The sequence below is a fragment of the Zerene cesonia genome, unplaced genomic scaffold, assembly GCF_012273895.1.
Source record: "Zerene cesonia ecotype Mississippi unplaced genomic scaffold, Zerene_cesonia_1.1 Zces_u003, whole genome shotgun sequence".
Lineage (NCBI taxonomy): Eukaryota > Metazoa > Arthropoda > Insecta > Lepidoptera > Pieridae > Zerene > Zerene cesonia.
Genome location: NW_024045133.1, coordinates 2,762,678 through 2,790,210, shown reverse-complemented (window position 1 = coordinate 2,790,210; position 27,533 = coordinate 2,762,678). Strand labels below are relative to the sequence as shown.

At 35.9% G+C, this 27,533-nt stretch overlaps 3 protein-coding genes across 3 annotated transcripts; 1 reads left to right on the top strand and 2 right to left on the bottom strand.

Annotated features, from left to right (window-relative positions):
* The first annotated feature begins 3,179 nt into the window (after positions 1–3,179).
* Positions 3,180–7,670, top strand: LOC119838535 (PBAN-type neuropeptides-like). Its single transcript, XM_038364508.1, has 6 exons — positions 3,180–3,263; positions 4,255–4,349; positions 4,949–5,031; positions 5,728–5,845; positions 6,801–6,907; positions 7,522–7,670. The coding sequence occupies exons 1-6, from the start codon at positions 3,180–3,182 to the stop codon at positions 7,575–7,577; spliced, it is 543 nt and encodes a 180-aa protein (XP_038220436.1). The 3' UTR covers positions 7,578–7,670.
* A 6,491-nt stretch (positions 7,671–14,161) lies between these two features.
* On the bottom strand, positions 14,162–17,392 carry LOC119838475. The gene is made up of 4 exons (XM_038364423.1): positions 17,347–17,392; positions 16,513–17,008; positions 15,276–15,421; positions 14,162–14,313 (listed from the first exon to the last, which is right to left on the bottom strand). Exons 1-4 carry the CDS (start codon positions 17,390–17,392, stop codon positions 14,162–14,164), a joined length of 840 nt encoding a protein of 279 aa, XP_038220351.1.
* A 2,077-nt stretch (positions 17,393–19,469) lies between these two features.
* On the bottom strand, positions 19,470–21,132 carry LOC119838474 (the record flags this gene model as incomplete). The annotated part of the gene is made up of 3 exons (XM_038364422.1): positions 19,470–19,513; positions 20,259–20,444; positions 20,910–21,132. Coding segments are annotated over 3 exons (453 nt in total), but the record flags the coding sequence as incomplete, so codon positions are not given.
* Positions 21,133–27,533: the final 6,401 nt, after the last annotated feature.

Below are 27,533 nucleotides of genomic sequence, written 5' to 3'. Positions count from 1 at the left end.
TGACCCCTTCATGAAAGCGGCTCGTCGGAATACAGTGGGGTTTTAGTCGGTAAGAATCCGACATAATCCACAGCTCCTTTTCCCCGCGGGCCGTGGGTATCTATGTGTAACGTAGTGATTGTTAAATAAAAGGTCCGAGAAAATATGATGAGCGGTTTTATTGAACAACGAACAATGAATAATGGCGCAATCGTACAAGTGTCAAAGAATCAAAGTGACAACAGATAATATATGAAATGAAAATTATTTATTATCTATGTTTATACTTCACACTATGTAAGATTTCCCCACTATAAAAACAAAGGCTCACCCATTGGAACCGATTAAAGTTACATATAAATAAAATCATAAAATATATCGTTTAGGCTTTAAGTTTGATCGCTATCTTAGCGATAAGGCTGCCTACTTGTACGTAATTGTGACGTGTGTTTGTGTCCTTTTGTATTGGTGCAAATAAAGAGTTATCTATCTTTCTATCTAAGTTTAGAGGATAAGAAATGGAGCAAAAAGTGAAATAAAAGTACTTTACTGTGCATTTGTATGTTTAGTTGGTACCTGGACAAATATAAAAAAACGTAACGTAATATAAAATTCCTCGTAATTACAAAACACGTGGGCAGACTGAAGATCAGCGCTGTTCGGGGGTAATTTTTAAGTAATACTAGCTATCCGCCCGCGGCTATGCCCGCGTAGTCGCAGGAAACTTAGACCCGGGGTTTTTCTCGCATGTTCCTGTTCCCGTGGGATTTCCGGGATAAAAACTATCCTATGTCCGTCTCCTGGGTCCAAGCCACCTCTGCACAAATTTTCAGCCAAATTGGTTAATCCGTTCTTCAGTTATAAATAGTGTAACTAACACAACTTTCTTTTACATATATAGATTAGTTTTAAGATTGTTATGTGTCAATAAAGCTTGTTTTCTTTCTTTCTTTTAAAATAAATCTTGAGTGGGGAAATCTTGCATAGCCACGATCCCCGGGAAAACGTGGGTTTTGTCGGACTCCTACCGACTGATACCCCACTGTGTCCCATCGAGCCGCTTCAGTGAAAGGGCCACGGAAGCTGGTTATATTAGACGATGTCATGGGCTACCTAGGACCTACCACAGCAAATGTTCATGGGCAGTGGTGATCACTTACCATCAGGCGTACCACTAGCAGAAAACTAGCACCTCCGCATGAGTGCAATAATACATGATATCACACTATTATTATAAATTTGAAAGTTTGTTTGTTTGGATGTTTGTTCGTCAATCACACTGAAATTACTAAACGGATTTTGATGAAATTTGGTATAAAAACAGGGTATGAGCTGACTTGAGTGATAGGATACTTTTTATCCCGATTAAATGCTTCCTTGGGATAAAACAGGAATCCTGATATCCGGGCGGAGCCGGAACGAGCGTATAGTGTACATATTTATTTATTTATTTATTTATTTATTTATTTATTTATTTATTTATTTATTTATTTATTTATTTATTTATTTATTCTTTATTGCACACTTTCACACTTACAAAATATAAAAAAAAGAAATAAAATTTAACAAAAAGTAGTATGCAAAGGGCGGCCTTATGGCTAAAAGCCATCTCTACCAGGCAACCGTTATACCTTTTTTTACATATATACCTTCCTTTTCAATAACTCGTATCTATTAAAAAAACAACCATCAAAATATGTTGCGTTCAAAGATCTAAGCATACGCACAGACGGCGGAAAGTGAATTTGTTTAATACTGTGATAATGGCGGATCAATACCAGCAATTAAATCGGAATGTTTTTCTTTATTTACAAACACTATTATTAGGAATGTCAATAGAAGACGTATAATCGTCCCCTGGTCGCATTTATATCAATTTGGGAGACGGTTTAAGCTTCAGGGGAAAATGGGGCGGATTGAAACGAGATTTTTTCTTAGTTTTTCTTGCATTTTATTAAATTCGTGTATCTTTATATCTTGTTTAGGTATGTATATATAGTCTACGTCTACAATCTTTCATTTTCCTATATCCCAAGGTTGCCTGGAAGAGATCGCTTCAAAGCGATAAAGCTGCTAATTTTCATGATGAAAGCTGTTGTGGTCTTTTTCTTCTGTGTATATCTAAGCATTGTGAAATGAAAATTTAATAAACAAACTAGCATACCCGGCCACGCGTAGCAACGCGTGTGGCTGAGTAATAATTGAAAATATAAGATTATAAATTATTGGTATATTTAATCGAAATAAAAAATATCCTATATCTTAAGTTAGACCACACATAAAATGCCAAATTTCATCAAAATCGGTTGAGTTGGTGAAGAGTTCATTGGGAACATACATCATGACACTGGATTTTTAAATATTAAGATAAGTAAATAGCGTAATATACAAGTATTAAATACAAAAAGGCCCTTTTTACAATCTTATGTAGCGTAAGGGAAATACAATGTTTTATTTTATCATGGTATCTGCCTCAACGCGTAATTAATCTTTATATAAATAAATAATAAAAATAAATCAATGATGAATGAATATATTTGAATTTTAATTAAATTGCTAAGAACTATTTTAGTAACACAAAAGCAAAGTTTAATCGGCTTATCTATACGTTAATAGGTCCCCAACCTCATTTCACCTGCAAACAATGTTATGATATACAGTAATAATATAGTTAATAATTATCCTATCCTACTATATCCTACCAATATTAAATATTAAAAGCAACAAGCATACACTCATCCTTACAAACTTTCGCATTTATAATATTACTAGCTGCGCCCCGCGTATTCACCCGCGTAAGTCCGTATCCCGTAAGAACATCGGGATAAAAAGTTACCTATATGTTATTCCAGTTGTTCAGCTGTCTACGTACCGAATTTCATTGCAATCGGTTCAGTAGATTTATGTGAAAGAGTAACAAACACACACACATCCTTACAAACTTTCGCATTTATAATATTAGTAGGATTTCGCAGCACAGTAATGTTGAAAATAAACTAACGAAATATATTCAAAGTCCAAACAGTTATAGAGTTTATCCCTGACATACAAACAAAAAACCTTTTTATTATACGATGTTCCACTCACCCCTGTACACCCCAACCTCCCCTTTCTATTACCATAGATATTCAATCACTGCGGGTATAAAAGGCATTCCCAGTGGAAGCAAGCATCAGTGACCATCCATCCATACATCCAATATGGCGGCGGTGCTTCGTAGGATTCTATTCTCTCTATTGGTTGTAATTGCTTACAGCTTCATGGTGGATGCTGATGATACTAAGGTAAGAAGTTTCCCAACAATCATAACAGATCCATGTTATTTTAATAACTAACTTTGCCCCGCGGCTTTTGTCAATTAGTCAAAAACTTCACTTACATACCTTCCTCGTCCGTAACCGTCCTCGAAAATGAGCTATCTATCTGTGAAAATATAATGAAAATCGGTGCAGTTGTTTTTGTATTTTTTACGAACAGACAGATGGACAGACAAGGCGGAGGACTGTAAAGCGACTTCAATTAGACGACGAACTATCGACTGGATGAACCGATATTGATGATTCTTTATTTGATAGCTCGTGCTTCCCAGATCTCATATAAATTCGATCTAGTTCTCACAATTTGAAGGCGTATAAGATTTATAATAAATAATATCACTTCACTGAATGTTTTCGGAAAAAACAAATGTATATTTGATTGATAGCAACTCGTACTTGGCCACTGAAATCCAAAATATGACTGGTGATATTTAGAAATTAAAATTTTTTTAACGGATTTTAAACGCGATTTATTCATTATATTATTAACCCGATGCTGTAAAGTGTTTGAAACGTATATATATATATATATATATATATATTCGTACTCGAGCGATATAATTGTTTCTTGATAAAGCTCTGTAAATAAAGATTAAAAAAGAAGAAGGCAACGCACAATGAATAATGTTTTAGTTTAAATTCAATTCTATATGATACTGGCTGCGCCCCGCGGTTTCACCCGCGTAAGTCCGTATCCCGTTGGAATATCGGGATAAAAAGTTGCCTATATGTTATTCCAGTGGTCCAGCTCTTTACGTACCAAATTTCATTGCAGTCGGTTCAGTAGTTTTTGCGCGAAAGAGCAACAAACACACACATTTTCATTACAAACTTTCTCATTTATAATACACAATTAATATTCTAGTGCGTAAGATTAACTAAACAGAACTTTTAACAAAAAATACCCAAAAAAATTATAGAAACTAATAATGATGATGATGATATTAATTATTGACAGGACGAGGGTCAGGATCGAGGGGCGCACGGCGCGCGCGCAGGTGTCTGGTTTGGCCCGCGTCTTGGTAAGAGATCGCAGCGCAACGGTGATTCGAGGTGATTCTTTTACAGTACTTTTTTATAGGTACTTCTTTATAGGCTTCGGCACGAATTGGGCCAGCTCGCACCGGGGAAGTACCACACCCCCACAGGAGACCGGCGTGAAATAGTAACATGCTACTGGGTTTCGTATGGTGAGTGGGGGAGCTGGAGGGCCATGTCCTTTTCAATTAATGAGTTTCTTGCCGACTCTTCTCTTATAAATTGCTGTCTAAACCGGTGGTCAATGTTAAAACTATGTTATGACGATTCAGAGCATTGGTGGCTCAGTGGTGAGAACCTCGGACTTCAAAATCGATAAGTCGGGGTTCGAGACCGGACGAGCGTGCAGGAAATAAATAAATTTTTCAGTTTATCTGCGCATGTAGATAACAAGACCACTGATTAAAACGGTGAAGGAAAACATCGTGAGGAAACCGGCATGTCGAAGAATCAAAAGTTCGACGACATGTGACGTCTGCCAATCCGCACTTGGTTAGCGTGGTGGATTATGGCTTGCACCCTCATAAAAAGTCTGTGTCCCAGCAGTGGGAACATATAAGGGCTGATGATGATTATGTTTCAGTTTAAGATATAAAACAAAAGCTTTATTTCAGAGTGTCACTCCTGCGTTTGATAGAAGCTGCTGATTTATTGAGGTATTATTACGATCAACTGCCTAATGAATTGCAAAATGAAGGTGTGTATTATTGAGTTATATATTTTTACTAGCTGAACGCTGTTCTGCCTTACTCTTATCATTTAGTGTTATAAAAAAAAGTGTGTGTGCGATTCACACACGATAGAAGTGAAACTTCAGTAAATCGACAAAAGAATGAGATGAATATATATATAAAATAGTATGTCTCATTCTTTGCCAGCTTCATTCTACCCATTTTTGTATTTGTGTCTCTTACTAAAATGGCTAAAGACGCTAGTCCATTCCTTCTTTCTTGTCGTCAATTCGTTCCTTACCCATACTCATTTAAAGAGGGAAGCGCATTCGCAGAGGCCCTACCTTTGGGAATGTTTATGGCCGGTGGTGATCGCTTACCATCAGACAAACTACCATCTAAGCTACCCACTATGACTTAAATGAGGAAAAACTATAACCACATATTGTATTATATTTAAGTATTATATATATTGGACCGCCTCCTTAGTACAGTGGTTTACGCGTGAGCGTAGAACCGAGGGTCTTGGGTTCGATTCCCGGTAGGGACGCACAATAAAAAAAAACGTCTCGGTCTGGTAGGACACAGAAGACTAATCACCTACTTGTCCATAAAAAAATCGATCAGTGAAACAGATGTATATCATCTGCCCCATACCCCTGTAGGGGACTTCACTTTTTTATATATATTGTAGTATTATATCTAAGCTAAATCACTTGCAGACAACGCAATCTTTTCAAAACTGGGTCGTTCAACAAAAGACAATGTGGAGTTTACTCCGCGACTCGGCAGGCGACAGACTGACCAAGATATGCCCTCAACGAATAGCGACTATGACATGTAAGTGATACTTATCTGTATGGTAGAACTACTGATTCTTTAAGAGTCACTCAAGTTTACTGATTCCTCTACAACCTTTTAAAACATCTGCAAAAAAGTCTGCATGAAAAATGGAGTCTGTGTTAGTTACCAATTACCTACTGATTCTTCTACTAAAAGAGTAACTATAGAGTTTTCGACCGATTTCATTCGATGGTAGTAAAAAATGATTATTCACAAACACTTGTAAAGGTTTACATCAATAAAACAATGTTGAGTTTGAGATTGAATTTGAGTTTGAGTTTGAATTTATGCCCTATATATGTGTGATTAAAGGAAATTTAATGGGATAGCGCAATCATCATAATCGATTTTATTTCTCCTTTCCAATATTTGTAGGCATTTTAATATATTTTTAACAGAAACTAAACTGCCTATATTGCCCGCCTCCTTGGTACAGTGGTGAGCGCGTGAGCTTAGAACCGAGGGGTCCTGGGTTCGATTCCCGGTGGAGACGCAAAAAAAAAAAGTCTCGGTCTGGCAGGTCACAGAAGGCTGATCACCTACTTGTCCATAAAGAATATTGATCAGTGAAACAGATGTACATCATCTGCCCCATCCCCCACTAGGTGACACGGGACTTCACTTTTAAACTGCCTATAACTTGTCATAGCTCGTAGAAATTAAAATGGGACCACACGGTAAATAGAATCTTTCAAATGTAATGTTATTTTTATTAGTAGGGGTTGCCTGTAATTATGACAGCACTAAGTCTGTTTGTAAGTATAAAACTCTCCATCCATGTTACCCGTGCATGTCATGTTGGTGATCCTTAATGTAATAAATATTTACACAATAAATACAGTTGAGTTCGTATGCTTTTAGGAGTGAGAGTAGAATTGAAATATATATATACCAAGTTTTTATCGTATAATGTTCTATTTATAATTCGTTTTTTCTCCATTATTTGATGCAGCTACAGACAGGAGCCTATGATAACAGATCCACGAAGCAATCATTTTTCCCCACGGCTCGGGAGAAATTATAACTTCTCCCCGCGACTGGGACGAGAATTATCGTACGGTAAGATTTTAATCTATACTAATATTGTAAAGCTGAAAAGTTCGTTTGTTTGTTTGAACGCACTAATCTCAGGAAATACTGGTCCGATTTGAAAAAAAATTCAGCTTAAATAGCCCATTTATTGAGGAAGGCTATAGGATATATTTGTATTTTTTTTATTACTTGTAACGTTTTCACGCAAAAACTACTGGACCAATTTCAAAAATTCTTTTACCGTTAGGAAGCTGCAACTTCACTGAGTGTCATAGACTATATATATACCACGGGCGAGGGCGGGGCGAACAGCTGGTATGCATACTATTTCTATCCGTATTCGAATCGATCACTCGGCGGGATTCAAACCCGAGTCTTTTTGCAAAACCGTAGCAACGCCTAGCCTCTCGGCCACACGTGATCCCGCCACAGTAATCGAATCTCGTCTACTCTTTCGGTTTCATGTGCCTAAGGGACAACCCTTTAGCTTTTAACCCCGTATATTAAGTTAATTATCAAATTGATCCCGTTGGAGTGAACTTAATCTTTATATTCGTACTAAAATATCTGTCTGTTCGTCACAACTTACCTCCGAAATGGATTAAAATTGCCTCATAACGTATTAATTTTTCATTTTTCAGCTTTATATCCGAGTGTCCGGGTGGTAAGGAGCGTAAATGACACAAAATCAAATTAAATATATTATTGATAATTAATTATAGACAACTACCACCTTTTATAACGTTTTGGACAAATATGTTTAAGTATTATTAAAGTTATATTGAAGTAATACTGTTTTTTAATTATGTTGTGAATAAATTTTATTTTATTTTCCCGCCCTATTCTGTTATAAATTAAAAAGTAAATAAAAGTAAATAAACATGTCACATATCGTGACATATAAACAAAACAATTTGAAATCATTCTGTGAAAAAAATCAGCTATCAAAAAAGACACAAAAAATTTATTAACATCCCACGAAATAACATGCTACGTAAATCCTATCCTATCCTATTCTACAAATATTACAAATGCGTAGATAGCTGGACAACTGGAATAACACATAGGCAACTTTTATCCCGATACTCTTACGGCATACAGACTTATGCGGGTGAAACCGCGCATTTCATAACTTCATTATCAATAGAAATTTATGTTTTGAAAACAACGATTTTATAGTCGCAACAAAAATGGAGTTAATATCGTACATATTACAAATCTGTGAGTGAAATGAAACATTTAAAGCCTTTGTGAGATTTCCAATAACATTATTTTGTTTGAAAAAAATTCTACTAAAACTTTTTTTTTATGTCATAGTGGGCAACTGAGCTGGTGTTTCGCCTAATGGTAAACGATCACCACCGCCCATGAACATTCGCAGAGGCTTAGACCTCTGAGAATGCGCTGCCCGCTTTTAAGGGATGAGGGATAAGGAAAGGATTGATGAATTGAAAAAAGGAATAGACTGGGAAGGGCTAGCAGAAGGTAATAGGCCTCCGGCTCCCCCACTCACCGTACGAAACACAATAGCAAGCTATTTCACGCCGGTTTTCTGTGGGGGTGTGGTACTTCCCCGGTGCGAGCTGGCCCAATTCGTGCCGAAGCATGCTCGACGTCCACACTTAAAACTACTTGGTTCTATATAAAATCGCATGATAACTATACAATTTCAAAGAGTTTCTTGTTTTAGTACTTTAATTAATCAATTTATGATTCATTTTACATTCTTATTCGATACTACACAACGAAATTCTATTTCAACCGAGGTCCCAACGACGGAGGATCTTAATATGTCTATCAAGAACGCTGTGGGTTTTCAATCACTTTACGTGATTCTTTATGTTTTTGAAAGGGAAATGTTTCTCTTTAAATTTTTGGACTGATACTCCTCGCCAGCGACGTCTGCGACCTTCCTTTTTACGGGATATTACTCTGATAAAAAGTTATTAAACTAATCAAATATAAATTTCAGGCGTTATATGTCATAGTGTCGCATATGTTCAATGCTACGTCCTTTTTGCCGCTAATGTGGAAGATTTTAAAAGAATAGCTGAAAAACTAGGCTCGGAAAAGTTAATGAATCAATTGCTTGATGTACCACACGATCCCGCACTCAATCACTATAAAAAAGACAATGCAAGAAACGACAGGGTAGATAATAGTGAAAATAATGTAGGAGAAAGAGACAAATATATAAAGAAACCTGTTGCAAGACAGAGTGAGCCAAAATCAAGTCTCAATTTAAAGGACGACGTCACTAAGATTGATTTTGAGGAATTAGTGGAACGAGTTAAACAGAGACTCGAAAACGAATTTAAAAATAAATATAAAAATCAAGTCGTTCGAGGAAATAAACAAAATACAAATATAAAAACAGTCAATACAAAAGGACATATTCAAATGAGACCTAAAAAGAAAATAACACTTAAACATAACGCTAACATTAAAAGTACTATCAGGTCTACAACAGATGCGCCATTAATGGATGACAATAACTACGATTATGAAGATGCGATACCCGAAAACGATAAGCAAACTCATCAAAGAATAAATGACAATATAGAGCCAAATGATGACAAAAGAGTACCAATGTACGCCGAAGCTATGTTATACGAAACTGATGTCACTAAATCCCCCAAAATAAATATAAAATATGAATTACAACACAACAAAAGCAAAATTTACTATGATAATACGTACGATTATGATACAGAAGATACCACAGACGCTAACGGACAAGACGATTTGCCGTTTAAACAGATTCAAATGATCAAAGAGGACAGCTACGGTGACTACATCACACCGGCCAAAGAGAGGAACATATACGCTAGCAAGGAAACCACAGCCCACAGTAGATACAGAATACGAAATAACAGATTAATAAGGACCACAGAATATAAAACACAAACGGATAAGAACGACTATGTAGATGCAGTCACTGTTGGTTCGCAGGAAATTAAAGCGAGAACAGAAAAGCTCTGGTACGATGACAATGCCGATCAAGATACTAGAATCGTATCCGATGAAAGGTTCAGAGGTACCGGAGTACCAACAAGAGAAACATATAAAATTATAACACCCAATTATTATGCCAGCTTACCTACGATAGCTGAAAGGTATGATTTCAATGAGCCCTTGCCAGAAAGGGATAGAGAGAGAGAGAACGTGAAATACATTGGTAATCCACCAGCTAGGATAAATAAAAAGATTAGATTATAATTCGGTCTTATAATTATTATTTTTAATAGACTTATCTCTTATAGAAAACGACATGAAATGATACCATGCTACTATGTTTCGTTAGGTGCGTGGAGGAGCCGTAGCCCCGTCTCCTTTTTCTTACCATTCAGAGTCCTTCCCTTTATTCCTTCTCTTCTCGTCAAACGTTTAAAGACGGCAACCCAATGTAAAGACGTAAAGTCTGCAAATGGCCTTTTAAATGATCATGGGCGGTGGTAGGTAAGCGCTATCAGCCCACCCATCAGCTCCATTGCCGACGGTGTAATATCGAGATGAATAGTTGCATATCTGTTATTCCAGTTGTCCAGCTGTCTACGTACCAAATTTCATTGCAATCGGTTCAGTAGTATTTGCGTGAAAGAGCAACAAACACACACACATCCTTACAAACTTTCGCATTTATGATATTAGTAGGATAGTAGGATATATCGTTTAATTATGATATCACTAGTTAGTTCTGTATGTGGTAGTCGAGCACACTTCGGCATGAGTCTCCATCGCATCAAGGTAGTACACCCCCTTACCCTTCCTAGTCCTTTCCTTTATTCCTCTCCTCAATCCTTTCCTAATCTCTTTCCAATTTGAAGTCGGCAATACATTTGAAGAGGCGTAAGGTCTGCAATTGACCTTACACCTCTCCAAATGTCCTTGGGCGGTGGTAGCGCTTACCATCAGGCGACCCACCAGCTCCATTGCCGACTGTGACATAAAAAAGTGCGTTTATAATATAACGGCTTTGATAACACATTCTGCGACATATACAAGTAAATAAATAAGTAATAGTAATAAAATACGCTGTAAACGAAATGTCGCTTATAGAAAATTCACACGTTGTTTCTGTAATATTTTATGTTTTATTTTTCTCCTCAACGGACTTAACGGATCCGCTTATCATCAAAATACCATTAAAAGTGAACCAGTTGAATCCAATAAACCAATACATTTATACGAATAGGGGATTAAAACCATTGTCGTTGGAGAATTTAATGAGTTATAAGGAGTTTCCGCGCAGGTTCGCGATTCACGAAAATAAAAACATAGATTTTGTGAGGCAAGATGGCGCCTTCCGTGGTACGTTTGATGCGTTTTCCGCCAAACGACGGGTATGAAAAAAAAAATTGGAATGCATACTATTTGCTTTATTTTTTTATTAGTATAAAATATATATACAGATTGTGCACAGTAATTTCTTTGGTTTAATATTTATTACCAAGAAAACTCATAAATAGGTTATGGATGGATATGGATATAATTTCTGAAAGTATGTACTTATTTCAATTATGTAGGTAAGAATGGGATCATAATCAGCTACATAAAATTATGTACTACTTACTAGCTGTGCGCCCCGGCTGCACCCGGGTAGTCATTTATCGTTTGAAAAAATACAAACTATCCTATCTTTTAAGTTAGATCAAACTGCACATAGTGAGCAAATTTGATTAAAGTCGTTTGAGTAGTTTAAGAGTCCATCGCGGACAAACAACGTGACAGGTAATTTATATATATTAAGATATAAATCACTAAATTGTATATTTGGAACTTTTTTAATTAATAATTTAATTATAAAAAAAATATTACGTACTAGCTGCGTCCCGCAGTTTCATCCGCGTAAGTCCGTATCCCGTAGGAATATCGGGATTAAAAGTTGCCTATATGTTATTCCAGTTATCCAGCTATCTACGTACCAAAATTTCATTGCAATCGATTCAGTAGTATTTGCGGGAAAGAGCAATAAACACACACACATCCTTACAAACTTTCGCATTTATAATATTAGTAGGATAGGATGTAGTTAAAAAAATTAAACACACGCTGTAATGATGGAAGCATTTAATTGTCTTATTATACAGAGTATACGTAAGGAAATTATTTAATCCTGTGGATCCTAATCAGGATAATAAGATAAACTCATGAAATTATTGTATTGTCACCGATCCGCGATAAGTGTACGTACAAAGTATGAATCTGTCGATTCTTTTAGTTTTTTTATATTTAATTAGCTTTTGAACGCGGCACTAGTTAAATTTCGCACTAGTTAAATTCGTAGTTTAATAGATGTAATTACATATATAAATCTTCATCCTGATTCTAAATCTGATCTAAATCCGCTAAAGGTATTGTGGGAGTCGAGCACGCTTCGGCACAAATTGGGCCAGCTCGCACCGGGGAAGTACCACACCCCCACAGAAAACCGGCGTGAAATAGTGGCATGCCACTGTGTTTCGTACGGTGAGTGGCGGAGCCGGAGGCCCGTTTCCTTTTCCTCACCCGTCCTAGTCCATTCCTTCTTTCCAGTCGTTAATCCTTTCCTTTTCCCTTACCCCATTCACAAAGGCACTTACACCTTTGCGAATGTTTATGGGCGGTGGTGATCGCTTTACATCAGGCGAACCACCAGCTCAGTTGCCCGTTATGACATAAAAAAAAGCAAAAGTGTAGTTTTAAAGATTTAAGCATACATATTCCTATGTATGCTTAAATCTCAGAGAAAGCGACTTTGTTTTATACTATGTAGCGATCATAAAATGTCAATAAAAAGACACGTTCAAGAAAATACAGAATAAAAACTCTTTCGTGGATGCGAAAAAAAAAGTTTTACGAGCATATTTATTTATTTTGTGAATTAATGATGACGCGAATCGTCTTGCTCCTCACATTTGGTGGTAGCTTGAGTTTTTTTTGGAAAAACTGAAATTTTTTTCCACTTAGTAGACCCTGCGAAAAATTCATACGTAAATTATGACAGACTAGACGCTCCTCCCTTCTCCGCTCGGATATGAAGATTCCTCATTTATCCCCAGGGAGCAGTTAATCGGGATAAAAAGTATCCTATCACCCAAGTCAGCATACCCTGTATACCGAATCCATCAAAATCCGTTCAGTAGTTTCAGACAAACATCCAAACAAACAAATTTTCATATTTATAATATTAGTGTGATAGTGTGATTTAATCCCACTAATCGTGCTAATATAAACGCGAAAGTTTGTAAGTACGGATGGATGAATGTTTGTAACTCTTTAACGTAATAACTACTGAATGGAACTTAATGAAACTTTACAATAATATAGCTTATACATAGGAATAAGATGTGAGCTATATAAATACTTGCTATTGCCCGCGGGTTCGGCCGCGGGTGAAATCGCGCGGCGTATGTTATTATATCTATTAAATTTAATATTTATTATAACATGTTAGATTTGAATCATATATTTTTGACTAAATTTGAATTATTTAAAACATTATTGTTTGCTCGGAATTGAACTATATTAAAACTAAGTTGGATTATCTGATAATATAAGTGTATTAAACTAGGTTCGATATTCGATAAAAACTATCTTTTGACCTTCGAGTCTCAAACTATCAATACATAATTTCATCCGAATCGGTTCAGTGGTTTATGTGTGAAGAAGAGACGAACAGATTTACTTTCGCATTTACAATATTAGCAGGGATAAAACTATTGATGGACAAACATGCAGAATTCACGATGCTCCAATTTGATGAAGTTTATAACTCCGTTTTTTATTAGAGTTTATATAAATATATCTATTTTAACAGAATAGACAACCGGGTCGAAAGCGAGTCGCTTGTCTAGTATAAATGATAATATAGGTACCTGGATGACCGAGCTTTGCTCGGTATTTTTTTTTTGTTTTTTTATAAATTGTGTTTTTTAGAAATTTTATTCGCCAAAAAATAGTATTATTATTCGCCAATAGATGTCAGGAAGAGTTATAATAAATTGGGACTACTTAAACGCCTCTTATTTGTTAAAAAAGTAAGTTTAAGTCGGTAAAACACGAATATGACATTTTCTAAAAAAGATTCCTAGCTAGATCGATTTATCGCCCCCGAAACGCCCTATAGCCGATTTCGAGATTCCAATTATATATAAATATATATACAAGAATTGCTCGTTTAAAGATATAAGATAAAGAGGTGTGTGTGTACGTGCGTGTGTGCGTGCGTGTGTGCGTGTTTGTAAGAGTGCGTGCGTGTGTGTAGGTGTGTAATCGTGTGTACGTGTGTACGTGTGTCCATTACTCACCATCAGAGTCGGAAACCCTCACACAGGGCGGGCGGAATATTCTAGTCTGTTTGAGTAAACTGGTAGCGTTGCTGACATCCAACTTCCAGTCAGAAAACAGCGCTGACAGACTGTGTTTCAGCGTGCGAAAGTTGTGCACTTTGTCTGGGCGAAACGAGTATTATTATTATGAAAAAAAAATACAGAGTATCGGGATGAAAAGTTGCCTATTTGTTATTCCAGTTATTCATCCATCTACGTACTAAATTTCATTGCAATCGGTTTAGTAGTTTTTGTGTGAAAGAGCAACAAACATACACATACACATACATCCACCCTCTCAAAATTTCGCATTTATAATATTAGTAGGATAGGATTGGTCTATTTCTGACAATTTGAAGGCGTTTTAGTTTTTTGTTAAAGTCGGATACCAAACGAAAAACTCAAACTCGATCATTTATTTATTCAATGAGACTTCATATAGAAGCACTTTCGAATCGACATAACACAGCTATAACATTTACCACCGGTTCGGAAGGCGGAAGGCGGTCTCTACAGAGAAGCGCCGGCGACAAACTCTGCAGTTGCTCTTTCAATTGTTTTAATATTTTGTTGAATAAATAACCATATATTATTAGCTGCGCCCCGCGGTTTCACCCGCGTTAAATCGGGATAAAAAGTTGCCTATATGTTATTCCAGTTGTCCAGTGTATGTACCAAATTTTATTGCAATCGGTTCAATATTTTTTGTGTCAAAGAGCAACAAACACACATATATCCTTACAAACTTTCGCATTTATAATATTAGTAGGATAGAATTAGTAGGATAGGATAGTAGGAAGTAGGATTGTCAGTTGAGATATAGATGTCGCTTTTCATAGCTTGTCAAAACTCGTTTAGCTATCTCGTATAGCGAGTATTCGCACGGATTGAGCCTTAGATTGATTGATCATTGATCATTCAACATTCGTTCCAACTACCCTCACTTTATTAGTCTTTGACTGGTTGCGATTTGTTATCAACTGACTACATAAATCAGGCAGTTATGTAGAATCTATTACAATCAATTAATATTCCATACAACCTTTTTCGATTTATCACATTAAATATTCGAAAAGAAAACTCACCTCTTATAACTACATTGAGTAAAAGCTTTATAGACGGCACGTCCCATTGAAACAGGCGTATATTTAAATTGCTTATTTGGTATAGAATCGAATAAATATCTTCTTTGTTTAATGCTGTTGCGTCTATACTAAGCAGCTGTAGTAATCTAAAAGGAAATAATGTGGAAATATAATCCTAAGTGCATATTTATTTGTTTCAATTATTTTCTTGTGAGTTACGCCAACGAAATATATATAAATAAAGTGTTTTGATAAGTAAATTGAGTTTTGTATGTGGCCTCCAGCTGTGTGGAACATAATTTGTATATTAATTGTTGTCTAATTTCGTATTAACATGTGCATTAGTTTCATAAGTTATCAATAGATGGCGCTGATCGTGCTTGAGTCGCGCTAGCGAAATGGTTTATTACATTAAATATAATAACCCATGACCGAATTGTTCGCAAGTAAATTAAATAATTCTGTGATTGTCGAGTTAGTGCGTGAAACCTGAAAGCTTTCATAATAGTAAAATTGGTTTGTAGAAAGGTTGTTATGCTAACGTTGTTTGTGGATATAAGTCCATTAAATAATTTTCAGAAAAATCAGTTATTTATCTATCAAAACGCAATACTGGTAAAATCATAGGTCATCGTTCTATTAGAAGGTAATAACAATCCTGTATGACATAGTATAAAAAAATCGATATTACAATATAAACAAATAATATATTATCAATAACTACCTAGTTCATTTTTTTAATGCTACCTATCTTATAAAATAAACGTTTTATTTTCTAGCTCTTTTCGACAAACCAATTTAATATCATTAAGCTGGTTACCTTTTACCCGGCTTGCCTGGTAGAGATCACAATTAGGCGAAAAGGCCGCCTAATACTCGTATACTACACTGGACTTTTTCTGCACATATTAGTAATAAGGTTTTTTATGTATAGTTATATTTAAGTGTTATAAATAAAATACTTTCCATTCCACCATCAAAGAATGAAGTTCGGGCAGGGTGGCTCCTTTTCCTTACCCAACCCAGTCCTTTCCTTTAATCCTCTCGCTAATCCTTTCTTAATCTCTTCCCAATTTGAAGTCGGCAATCCATTTGTTGAGGCGTAAGGTCTGCAATCGACCTAACGCCTCTTCAAATGTTCATGGGCGTTGGTAGCGCTTAACCATCAGCCGACCCACCAGCTCTATTGCCGATAAAAAAAGGTTTCGAGACATATATAACCAATATTTGTGTTTACCGGACAACCATTGGGTCCTTTTGATGCAACAACTTTTTCATCTTCGACACATCAGTCTGCACTCCAGTCAGAAATGGCGTAATCAGGTACTGACAGTGGGTCCATTGTAATTCGGTTTTCGTTATATCTTCACTAAACCGCCTGTAAAATATATCCAACGGCTTTTTCAAACTGGCCTTCTTCTTCTTTTTAATTTTCGAACGCAGCTGACTTTGATTATGGAACGCTGGCGTTCCCGCGCTCGTCACGTTGACAGTTGTGATTTTTAATGTTTTCTGACGTTTCTGTTTCGAACGTATGATGGGTGTTATTTTGACATCTTCGTCTTGAATGAAATCATAGTTCTCGTCTGAAAACGACAGTTTATCTTCGGCCGCTGCGTTTTCGAATATTTTGTCTTTTATCTCATCTTTTAGTTGTTGTTTAAGCTTCTCGATGCGTTCGTGTAGCGGTGTTGTTTCTGATGCAATATTTGAACATTTTTCGACCAGAAAGCCTGTGAAGAATTGAATCATTCATAGAGTTAATGCAATTTTATACAAATTTGTATTTTAATCTCGAATTATGTTACATCTTTATATAAAAAATTGTGACTGACTGACATAATATCTATCAACGCGCAGCCTAAACCACTGGACGGATCGGGTTGAAATTTGACATGCAGAGAGATCTTATGACGTAGGCATCCGCTAAGAAAGCATAAAATAGGGGATGAAAGTTTGAACAATGACAATTTATAGGACCGCACGAGCGAAGCTACGGGCAACAGCTAGTAATCGATACATGTACTCCACTACCTAAATATCATATTGTTCATATCTTTTCGGGAGGGGCTGGTGTCTTGTACCCCAGGTTCTTTTAGATCTATTTCAGGTATCATTCTCTAACAACACGCTTAAGCTAACAATGTATTAACAAGTTATGTAGGTAGGTAACTATTATTGTGATCAATGAATGAATGAGAGAAATATTATTTTACTAGCTGCGCCCTGCGGTTTCAGCCGCGTAAGTCCGTATCCCTTAGGAATATCGGGATAAAAAGCCTTGCCTTGCCTATATGTTATTCCAGTTGTCCAGCTATCTAACGTACCAAATTTAATTGCAATCGGTTCAGTAGTTTTTGCGTGAAAGAGCAACAAACACACACACATCCTTACAAACTTTCGCATTTATAATATTAGTAGGATATAGTAGGGTGCATATTAAAGCAGTTTGACAATTTAGGTAGTAACACCGCTTTTTTAGCTTTGTTAGCTTCTCCTGTATGTTTGTATGTAACCGACTCCTTTAGACTCCATTGTGACTCACTTTAAACTAACTGATTCAATTCAAACTCTGTACACTTATCAAGGATCGGTGACAATACAATAATTTGATGAGTTTATCTTATCCTGATTAGAATCGCCGCATCTCTGTATTAGAGCAAGTAATTAAGATAAATCTCTCATTGAAGCATGTTTTTTTTATGACATAGTCGGCAATGGAGCTGGTGGGTCGCCTAATGGTAAGCGCTACCACCGCCCATGGACATTTGGAGAGGGGTAAGGCAGACCATTGCAGACCATTCGCCTCTACAAATGGATTGCCGACTTTTTGGGAAGGGATTAAGATAGGATTGGCGATAGGAATAAAGGAAAGGACTGGGAAGGATAAGGAATAGGATATGAGCCTCCGGCTCCCCCACTCACCGAACGAAACACAGCAGAATGCTATTTCACGCCGGTCTTCTGGGCGGGTGTGGTAATTCCCCGGTGCGAGCTGGCCCAATTCGTGCCGAAGCGTGCTCGACTACCAGCTTTAAAAGCATGTTTTTAACCACATTTATAATTAAGTTTTTATTAAATATATAAATAATACATACCAATGCATATAAAACCTAATATTTCATGTTTCATGTTTGATTTTTCCACTATTGAATAAAAAAATCATTCAACGAGTGACAAATTAAAAACCAACCGTCCATTTATAAACAAATCATAATAACCACATTTTTTTAACGATCGCATGCTTCGGACCGACTTCAAAATAAGAATACGAGTGCATTAATCCTACTAATATTATAAATGCGAAAGTTTGTAAGGATGTGTGCGTGTTTGTTGCTCTTTCACGCAAAAACTACTGAACCGATCGCAATGAAATTTGGTACGTAGACAGCTGGACAACTGGAATAACATATAGGAAACTTTTTATCCCGATATTCCTACGGGATACGGACTTACGCGGGTGAAACCGCGGGGCGCAGCTAGTATTCAAACGTATTGTTGTCAATTACACTTCAATAGTACATGCTGTTGATATAAAAGAAGTCATACTAACATGAAATAAGTTTAAATATAAAAGTAAAATATTACCATAAGTTTTCACTATTAATAATATCTATACTAATATTATAAAGCTGAAGAGTTTCTTTGAACGCACTAATCTCAGGAACTACTAGTCCGATTTGAAAAATTTTTTCAGTGTTCGATAGCCCATTTATTGAGGAGGTCTATATCCTATATATGTACCACGGGCGAAGTCGGGGCGGACCTCTAGGTATTGTATAAAGGTTTTTATCATTTCTGAAATGAATTTGCAAACATGTACGCATCATTAGGTGACTTACAACTCATTATTCAGTTACCTAGTTTAGGTTTTTTGGTAGGTCTCACAATTCGTCTATTTTTGAAATAAAATTTACTCAATTTTGTTTTCAAAACACAAGTTTTTCAGCCAATATTGTTTATAAGGTGGAGGTAAACATCGTGAGGAAACCGGCATGTCCAAGTATCAAAAGTTCGACGACATGTGACATCTGCCAACCCGCACTTGGCCAGCGTGGTGGATTGTGGCCTGAACCCTCATAGGAGACCTGTGTCGCAGCAGTGGGAACATATATGGACTGATGATGATGATCGTTTCTAAGATAAAGATAAGGTAAGGTAAATAAAAAGAATTTTATTACATTATTATTTTATTTAAATCAGATCCAAGCACTTTTTAATGTCAACTTCTTCGTACTCTGGAAAACAATTTATTTTTTTTATAATTATTCACATACCAACAGTGTCGTGTATTGATTATATGCTTATTATTGTTTATTACAGGAGATTGCCAATACGACAATGATACTCCAGTTATCAGTTAGTTATAAAAATTACGTGTCACATTGTTTGTCCGCGACGTACTCCTAAACTACTCAACCGATTTTAATTAAATTTGCAGTATGATCCAGCTTAAAAGATAGGATAGTTGATATTATTTCAATTACGATAAATGACTACCCGGACGGAGTGGGGGCCTGCAGCTTGTATCATATAAAAGTATTTTAATACTAAATACATCTTCATTGACTAACTAGTTTATCAACGAACTGCTGGAGTGTTCTGGCTGAAATTTGGCATGCAGGTAGATATTATGGCGTAGGCATCCGCTAAGAAAGGACTCTGATAAATTCTACCCCCCAAGGGATAAAATAGGGGATGAATGTTGTACCATGTAAAATTATTTTCGCCACGCGGACGAAGCTGCGGGCAACAGTTAGTTACATATACAACAATAATGTAATTACTTTAAAAAAATTAAGACTCTACAAGTTTGTAGTTCTGATAACTATAAATGGAACCAAATGGGAGGCACCAGCTCGAATAAAAAAACAGAAATAACAAAATCGATTCATCCAGTCGAAATTTCAGAAGAGACAAACAAAAAAAAAAGCACAGTCAAATTGATAACCTCATATTTTTAAAGTCGGTTAAAAAACCCACCTTCCAAAATGCTTCCCTCACAGTTCCTCCGTTTAAAATCGCATCGATTTCGGAACAGCACAACATGGTTATCGATAAGGCTAACGCCACACACCGGCTCCAGATTAAGGGGACATTCAGACGGGCAGCCCATTCGTAGGAACATCACATACAGAGAACAATATTTATTTTCCACTATGTCATATTCTGAAAGACAAATATCTATGTATATCTATATCAATACTTCCTACTAATCCTACTAATATTATAAATGCGAAAGTTTGTAAGGATGCGTGTGTGTTTGTTGCTCTTTAACGCAAAAACTACTGAACCGATTGCAACGAAATTTGGAACGTAGATAGCTGGATAACTGGAATTACATATATAATAATATAAGCTGCCGCGGGGCGCAGAATACATAAAAATTAAGATTTAAGTATTTATCTAATGGAAAAAAAATGATGCGGGATTTTATGAGTATTTTGGTGTAATCAGAGCAATTAAAAGATAGTTACGGCTCGGCATCTAGACGCATTAGCTTAATAAAGTACTTAGATACAGAGCATGAATGCATCTTAAGGTAGACTAGTAGGATTAGCAGGAATTCCGTGCGTGTGCGTCGAATACATATAGTTGGGATAATTTTTAGGGGGTATTATAATGTGACCTTACTCAAACTGCCGCGATAGTGGGCGCACAGGTTGTTCAAGATCAGATGGCATCCGCTCTGGAACCATTTGAACCTATCGCTCTTCCTGTTCAAGCCGCAGACGATCCTGTGGTAATCGTTGCAGTGGTAGGGCTCGCACCAGTCCATCCACGCCGGGTGGAAGGGCCGCTTGAATCGGTCAACCCAGGATTGGTTCATGCGCGGCTTCCATATCTCATCTGGTAATAGGTTTAAATTTATCAATTAATTGGGAATCTTGATGGAATACATCAAAGTCGCTGGCACAAATTGTATTGATAGTATATTAAATGTAAGTTATAAACGTGTGAGCGTGAAACTGAGGGGTCCTGGGTTCGATTCCCGGTGGGGACTCACAAAAAATGCCGCGGTCTAGCAGGTCCATAAAGTAAATTGATCAAAGAAACAGATGTATATCATCTGCCCCATACCCCACTTCATCTTTTTCACACGGGACTTCATCTTTTTCATTTAATCTTCACGTCATCACTTCGGGTCAAATTATTCTCTTAATATTAACAATGTTATCTTGTTTATAAATGTAATCTATACTTAAAACATTAAGCTGAAGAGCATGTTTGTTTGATCGCGCCAATCTAAGGAACGACTGAATCGATTCCAAAAAATTTTCTATCGTTGGATATATCACTATAGGATACATATTTAGCACGCATTTTGGATCGGCAGTTTAATTGACTTATATTGTATAAATATTTAAATTGCCAATTGCTGAGCCAATCTTTTTAAGAACACAGTGCACATTTATCTCCATCCTGTTTTTTCCTCTGTGTGTTAATTTTTCTTTATTTAATTGTTTCTATTTTGTAATTGTCGTGATTTAGTCTGTTCTTTTAATAAAAGTTAAAGCTATCTATATTTTGTAATTGTCGTGTATTTAATGTTTTCTTTTAATAAAAGTTCAACCTATCTATCTATCTATAAATTAAAAAAATACATTCAAAATTACCTCGCAGCCTGTCCCTGATAAAATTAGGATTGGTTATGGTTCCTGCAGATCTGAAAGTCAATTCGGCGTTTAGATGATAGCTGCGCCGCGCGGTTTCACCCGCGTAAATCCTTATCCCGTAGGAATATCGGGATGAAAAGTTACCTATATGTTATTCCAGTTGTCCAGCTATCTACGTACCAAATTTCATTGCAATCGGTTGAGTAGTTTTTGCGTGAAAGAGCAACAAACACACACACATCCTTACAAACTTTCGCATTTATAATATTAGTAGGATGTTCCTTTCTTTAATTGAACTTGAAAGCTGGTGATGCATGGACCCATTATTCCATTAGAAGAATACAATTAAACTCATTAGTGTGGCCCTTTACACCTATAACACCCCTGTTTGTCTAAGAAATTTGCCTCAGCGCTTTGCCCACGATGTATTAGCGTCTAAGAAATAGGTTTATTAAATCCATACTTTACAAACTCGTTTCAAAAACACTTTCAAAACGTTTACAAACTTCATATCAGCAACACGTTTATTATTATATTTATATTACTTTTTACACGCTTTTTATTAGCTTCACCTGTATGTTTGTATGTTTGTTTGTAACCGACTTCTTTGGGTGCGATTTTGACCCACTTTAAACGGCCAGATTCCGTTCAAACTTTGTAGATTTATTGAGGACCGATGACAATACACTAATTTGATAAAATTATTCCATTTTTCAATTAGCAATATATGATAAAAGCGTGTTTTTTAGTTTTTTTAAACTATTATAATATATTATTATTCAGTATATTTTAATTTATTTTATCTACTAATATTATAAAGTCGAAGAGTTTGTCTTGTTTGAACGCACTAATCTCAGGAACTACTGGACCGATTTGAAAAATTCTTTCAGTGTTAGATAGCCCATTTATCGAGGAAGGTTTTAGGCTATATATCATCACGCTTAGACCAATAGGAGCGGAGTACCAATGCAGAATGTTTCAAAATTGAGCTTTTATTTTTCCTAATGAGAGCTTTCGCTTCGCTGCATGAACTACGAGTTAGCGGTAGCCCGTAACTATTTTATGCGGACATAGTCACGGGCGGAAGCTAGTAAATACAAGTATTTAGGAAGTACCTTAGTACTTTACAAAAAACCATCACATGAGGGAAAGCCAATAATGCCAATCTTCTGTTTCGTTACAAAAACCATCACAGGAGTTCCCTCTTAAACCAATAAAACGTATTTTTTCTGGGTTTTAATTGTTGCCTTTTCACAAAGCTCGGCAACCAACCCACATTTACTCCAATAATATTTTACGTCAATAACACGCATAAGAGATTTTCTATCTGTGTCTATGGAAAGTTTGTGTCTATGGAAAGTTGATTTTCTATCTGTATGGGATAAGTTTCAGTTTAATTACTTACTCTGTGTCGTTGTACTTTTTCGGTACTTTAGTGGTCGCTGCAAAAACAAACAAATTACAATAAATATATCACTTCTCACTAAAAATATTTACTTATTGTTTATGTTAATTTATTTATAGTTTACTAGCTGCCGTATCCCGTAGGAATATCGGCATGAAAAATTGCCTTTATCTTATTCCAGATGTTCAGCTATCTACGTATCAAATTTAATTGCAATCGGTTCAGTAGCTTTTGCGTGAAAGCGCAAACACACACACACATCCTTATAAACTTTCGCTTTTATAATATTAGTAGGATTTCATATTTATTTAATGTTACGTATATTTTATATAAGAGATACAAAATGTTATTTTGAGTAGTTTTAATTTAAACCTATATATATAAAATTCTCGTGTCACAGTTTTCGTTGCCATACTCCTCCGAAACGGCTTGACCGATTCCTCTGAAATTTGGTAAGCATATTGGGTAGGTCTGAGAATCGGCCAACATCTATTTTTTATCCCGATATTCCTACGGGATACGGACTTACGCGGGTGAAACCGCGGGGCGCAGCTAGTTCAATTAATAAATGTATACATTAACATGCGTTTTAACTTTAAGTTTTTAACACTTAGCTTCGCTACAGTTAGAAATTCACAGGCAATCAATACTAGGTAAGCAGGGGGTCTACCCAACACGGCAAAACATGGCAAGAGGTTTACGACACAAGTTTGGGGTACTCTGCATAGAATAATACGCTTAAGTATATATAAGGAGAATTTATAAGGAGCATGAGCTTGACTGTGTCTACTACTATATCTAACCATACAGAGTATGTATGGTTAGATATAGTAGTAGGAACAAACTAGTCTATACAATAAATTTAAATTAAATTCTGTATAGCACCTTCCATAATACATAATATCCATTACATACATGTAATCGTACCATCGTAGAGATTTACATTGCTATTTACCTACATCTCTTCACCTACAAACTCGCACCCACTACTCACTCACTCGCACCCTAACTCTAATATACACACATAAACTAACACACGCACACTCACACACACATTTACACACATATACACACATTCGTACACTTCACAATTTACTATTAATACCTAGTTATATTCGGTTTATTTAAATTTTCATATACCAAGTTATAATACCTAAGTTAAGGAAGAGCGGGTCCTCCTGACACCGGTTTTTTCTTTAACTTACTAGGAGGTCCCTACTTCTCCATATTTTGTAAAGTTGGAAATAAACTATTTTTATTTTATTATTTATTTATTATTTTACAATACAAGTATTGCGCGGTCATATTGGTAATCATATCTGTTGAATCGCACCAAATAAAAGCCTTATTTTATTCAAACTTTAATCTTTACTAGTCTGTGACTTAGACTACTGTTTAAACGCTACCGAATTAAATATAATGTAAAAGCGTCGGGGAAACAATGAGGTCACACACATTGACAAATAGCTTCGATCAGCGTATTTATTTTTATTATTTGCATATGTGTCCCTACCATATCTATGACTCGACGTCCCTTAAACTCATGTAACCAATTGTTGGCAACATCATAATAGACGGCAAACGGCAGCGATGTCAACGAGAGTTTAAAAAAGGGCCGTCGAAAAACAAGTGAAAATTGGATGGGATTGTTTGGGAATGCGATAAGGATTGGTGGAGTGCTACATAAATTGTAATCTATTGTTTAATAGAGATTAATTATAAAATATATGTAATGCGAGTAATGTGTATAAAACGTTAGAAATAAATATGATTCGAATGTACTAATATTTTGTATTACTTTAGGTAATTTGCGTACACTATCTTGAACCATCACCAGCACCTTCCAATTGAGACAGAAGGAAAACAGAAAGCCCTGGAAATGTAACGGCGATATTTTCGTGTGACATAAAAAAATCTTATACCTTTAAACGAGCAATTCTTGTATATATATATATATATATATATATATATATATATATATATATATATATATATATATATATATATATATATATATATATATATATATATATATATATATATATATATATATATATATATATATATATATATATATATATATATATATATATATATATATATATATATATATAGGAATCTCGGAATCGGCTCCAACGATTTTCATGAAATTTTGTATATAGGGGGTTTCGGGGGCGATAAATCGATCTAGCTAGGAATTTTTTTTAGAAAATGTCATATTCGTGTTTTATTCGTGTTTTTTTTTCCTGACATCTATTGGTGAATAATAATACTATTTTGCATCGTAGATAGCTGGACAACTGAAATAACACATAGGCACTTTTTATACCGATATTCCTACGGGATACGGACTTACGCGGTTTCAACCGCGGGTCACAGCTAGTTATTATTATTATAGCAGGATCGCCGACGTTGCTGTTTCAGCAGTATTGTGACAGTGTTGATAGCTGACCTCAATAATGGTATTGTATCAATGGGGTATTACGAAATGTATTTCTATACTACATGTAATAAATTATCTATTTTATAGTAATGAGAGTTGTGACCAGTGGCGTAACTAGGGGGACAAGGGCCCTGGTGCATAGGGAAAGAATCGGGCCCTCCTCCCCTCTTTCAAAGCTGAGGTTAGAGGGCCCCTTGATCTCCGGGGCCCTGGTGCACTGCACCACCTGGCCCTATGATAGCTACGCCACTGGTTGTGACTGATGTCATGGAGGAAACAGAAAAAATCCCAAGCGCTTCAAATTAAATAAAAAAAAATACAAAGATTATTTATTGAACAAACTATATATCACATACAACATGAATCCCAGACTCCTAATACAGCTTTCGCTGTGTTTCAGGAGTCTGTGTCTTTCCGATACAGTATATAAAAGTTAAATTTAAGACATATTAAAATATAATTGCTGCTACATATATATGAAATTTAAATTCTATAATTTAAAAAAAACGAGGTTTTTATTTAGCGCTAATCAACACACTATATTTTATTAAAAAACTGATGTAATAATATTTAAAAGGACCTTAAAGAAGTTAATAAATTAATAAATAAATTCATTAATAAGTTTGAACGAATTATATAGATATATAAGAACGAAATATATGATAGATTTCTTCCCAAATGCTCTTATGAATAAAGATTACCGACATTCGTACGTATAACTAGTTATTTTTATTATCTTTTTGTATTTTTGTGTTGTGCTCAATAAGGAATAAATAAATAAATAAATAAACAAATAAGTCTCTAAATGTGGTATTTTATGAAGTTTTTTATCAATGTTTTCCGGATCAGCTAGTATATTACATACTAACTAGTCGCCCGTGGCTCCGCCTGCGTAGACAGTTGCTTATATTTACATGTGATTGGATCCAGTCACGTGGATTACTTGCCCCTTTAAAACAAACGTAGCATCCTACTTAATATTACTTTTTTTTTTGCTCTTTTTGTTGCTCTTTCACACAAAAACTACTGAACCGATTGCAATGAAATTTGGTACGTAGATAGCTGGACAACTGAAAAAAAAAATATAGCATTTTTATCCCGATATTCCTACGGGATATCGACTTACGCGGGTAAAACCGCGGGGCGCAGCTAGTAACATATAAAAAACAAACTTGCCCAGCGCCAGTAAATTCAAAAACAACACAAGCTCTTGTAATAGCATTCTGACTTTCAATTAAAAGGAATTCAATAAAGATCGACAATAAAACCTTAATTACAATCAAAATGCCGCAATTAAAAAGAAATTACCTCTTAATTATGGTTCTAGGATTTTAAAAAATGCAGTGGTGGCTCAGTGGTGAGAACCTCATACTTCAAAAATCGATAAGTCCGGGTTCGAGACCGGCGAGCGTGCAGGAAATAAATTGATTTTTAAATTTATCTGCACATGTGGATAACATCACCACTGCTTAAAACGGTGAAGGAAAACATCGTGAGGAAACCGGCATGTCCAAGAATCAAAAGTTCGACGACATGTGACATCTGCCAACCCGCACTTGGCCAGCGTGCTGGATTATGGCCTGAACCCTCATAGGAGGCCTGTGTCCCAGCAGTGGGAACTTGTATGGGCTGATGATGATGATGATGATATAAAAAATTAGCATAGATAAATCTTTGATTGACATACGCTCGGACATAAAATTTACTGATGAAGAATGACCTTCAAGACATGTAACATCTCAGTCTCCCCGTGACCACGCTCGCTGTAAAGTGTTCGAAACGTCGGGTTAATA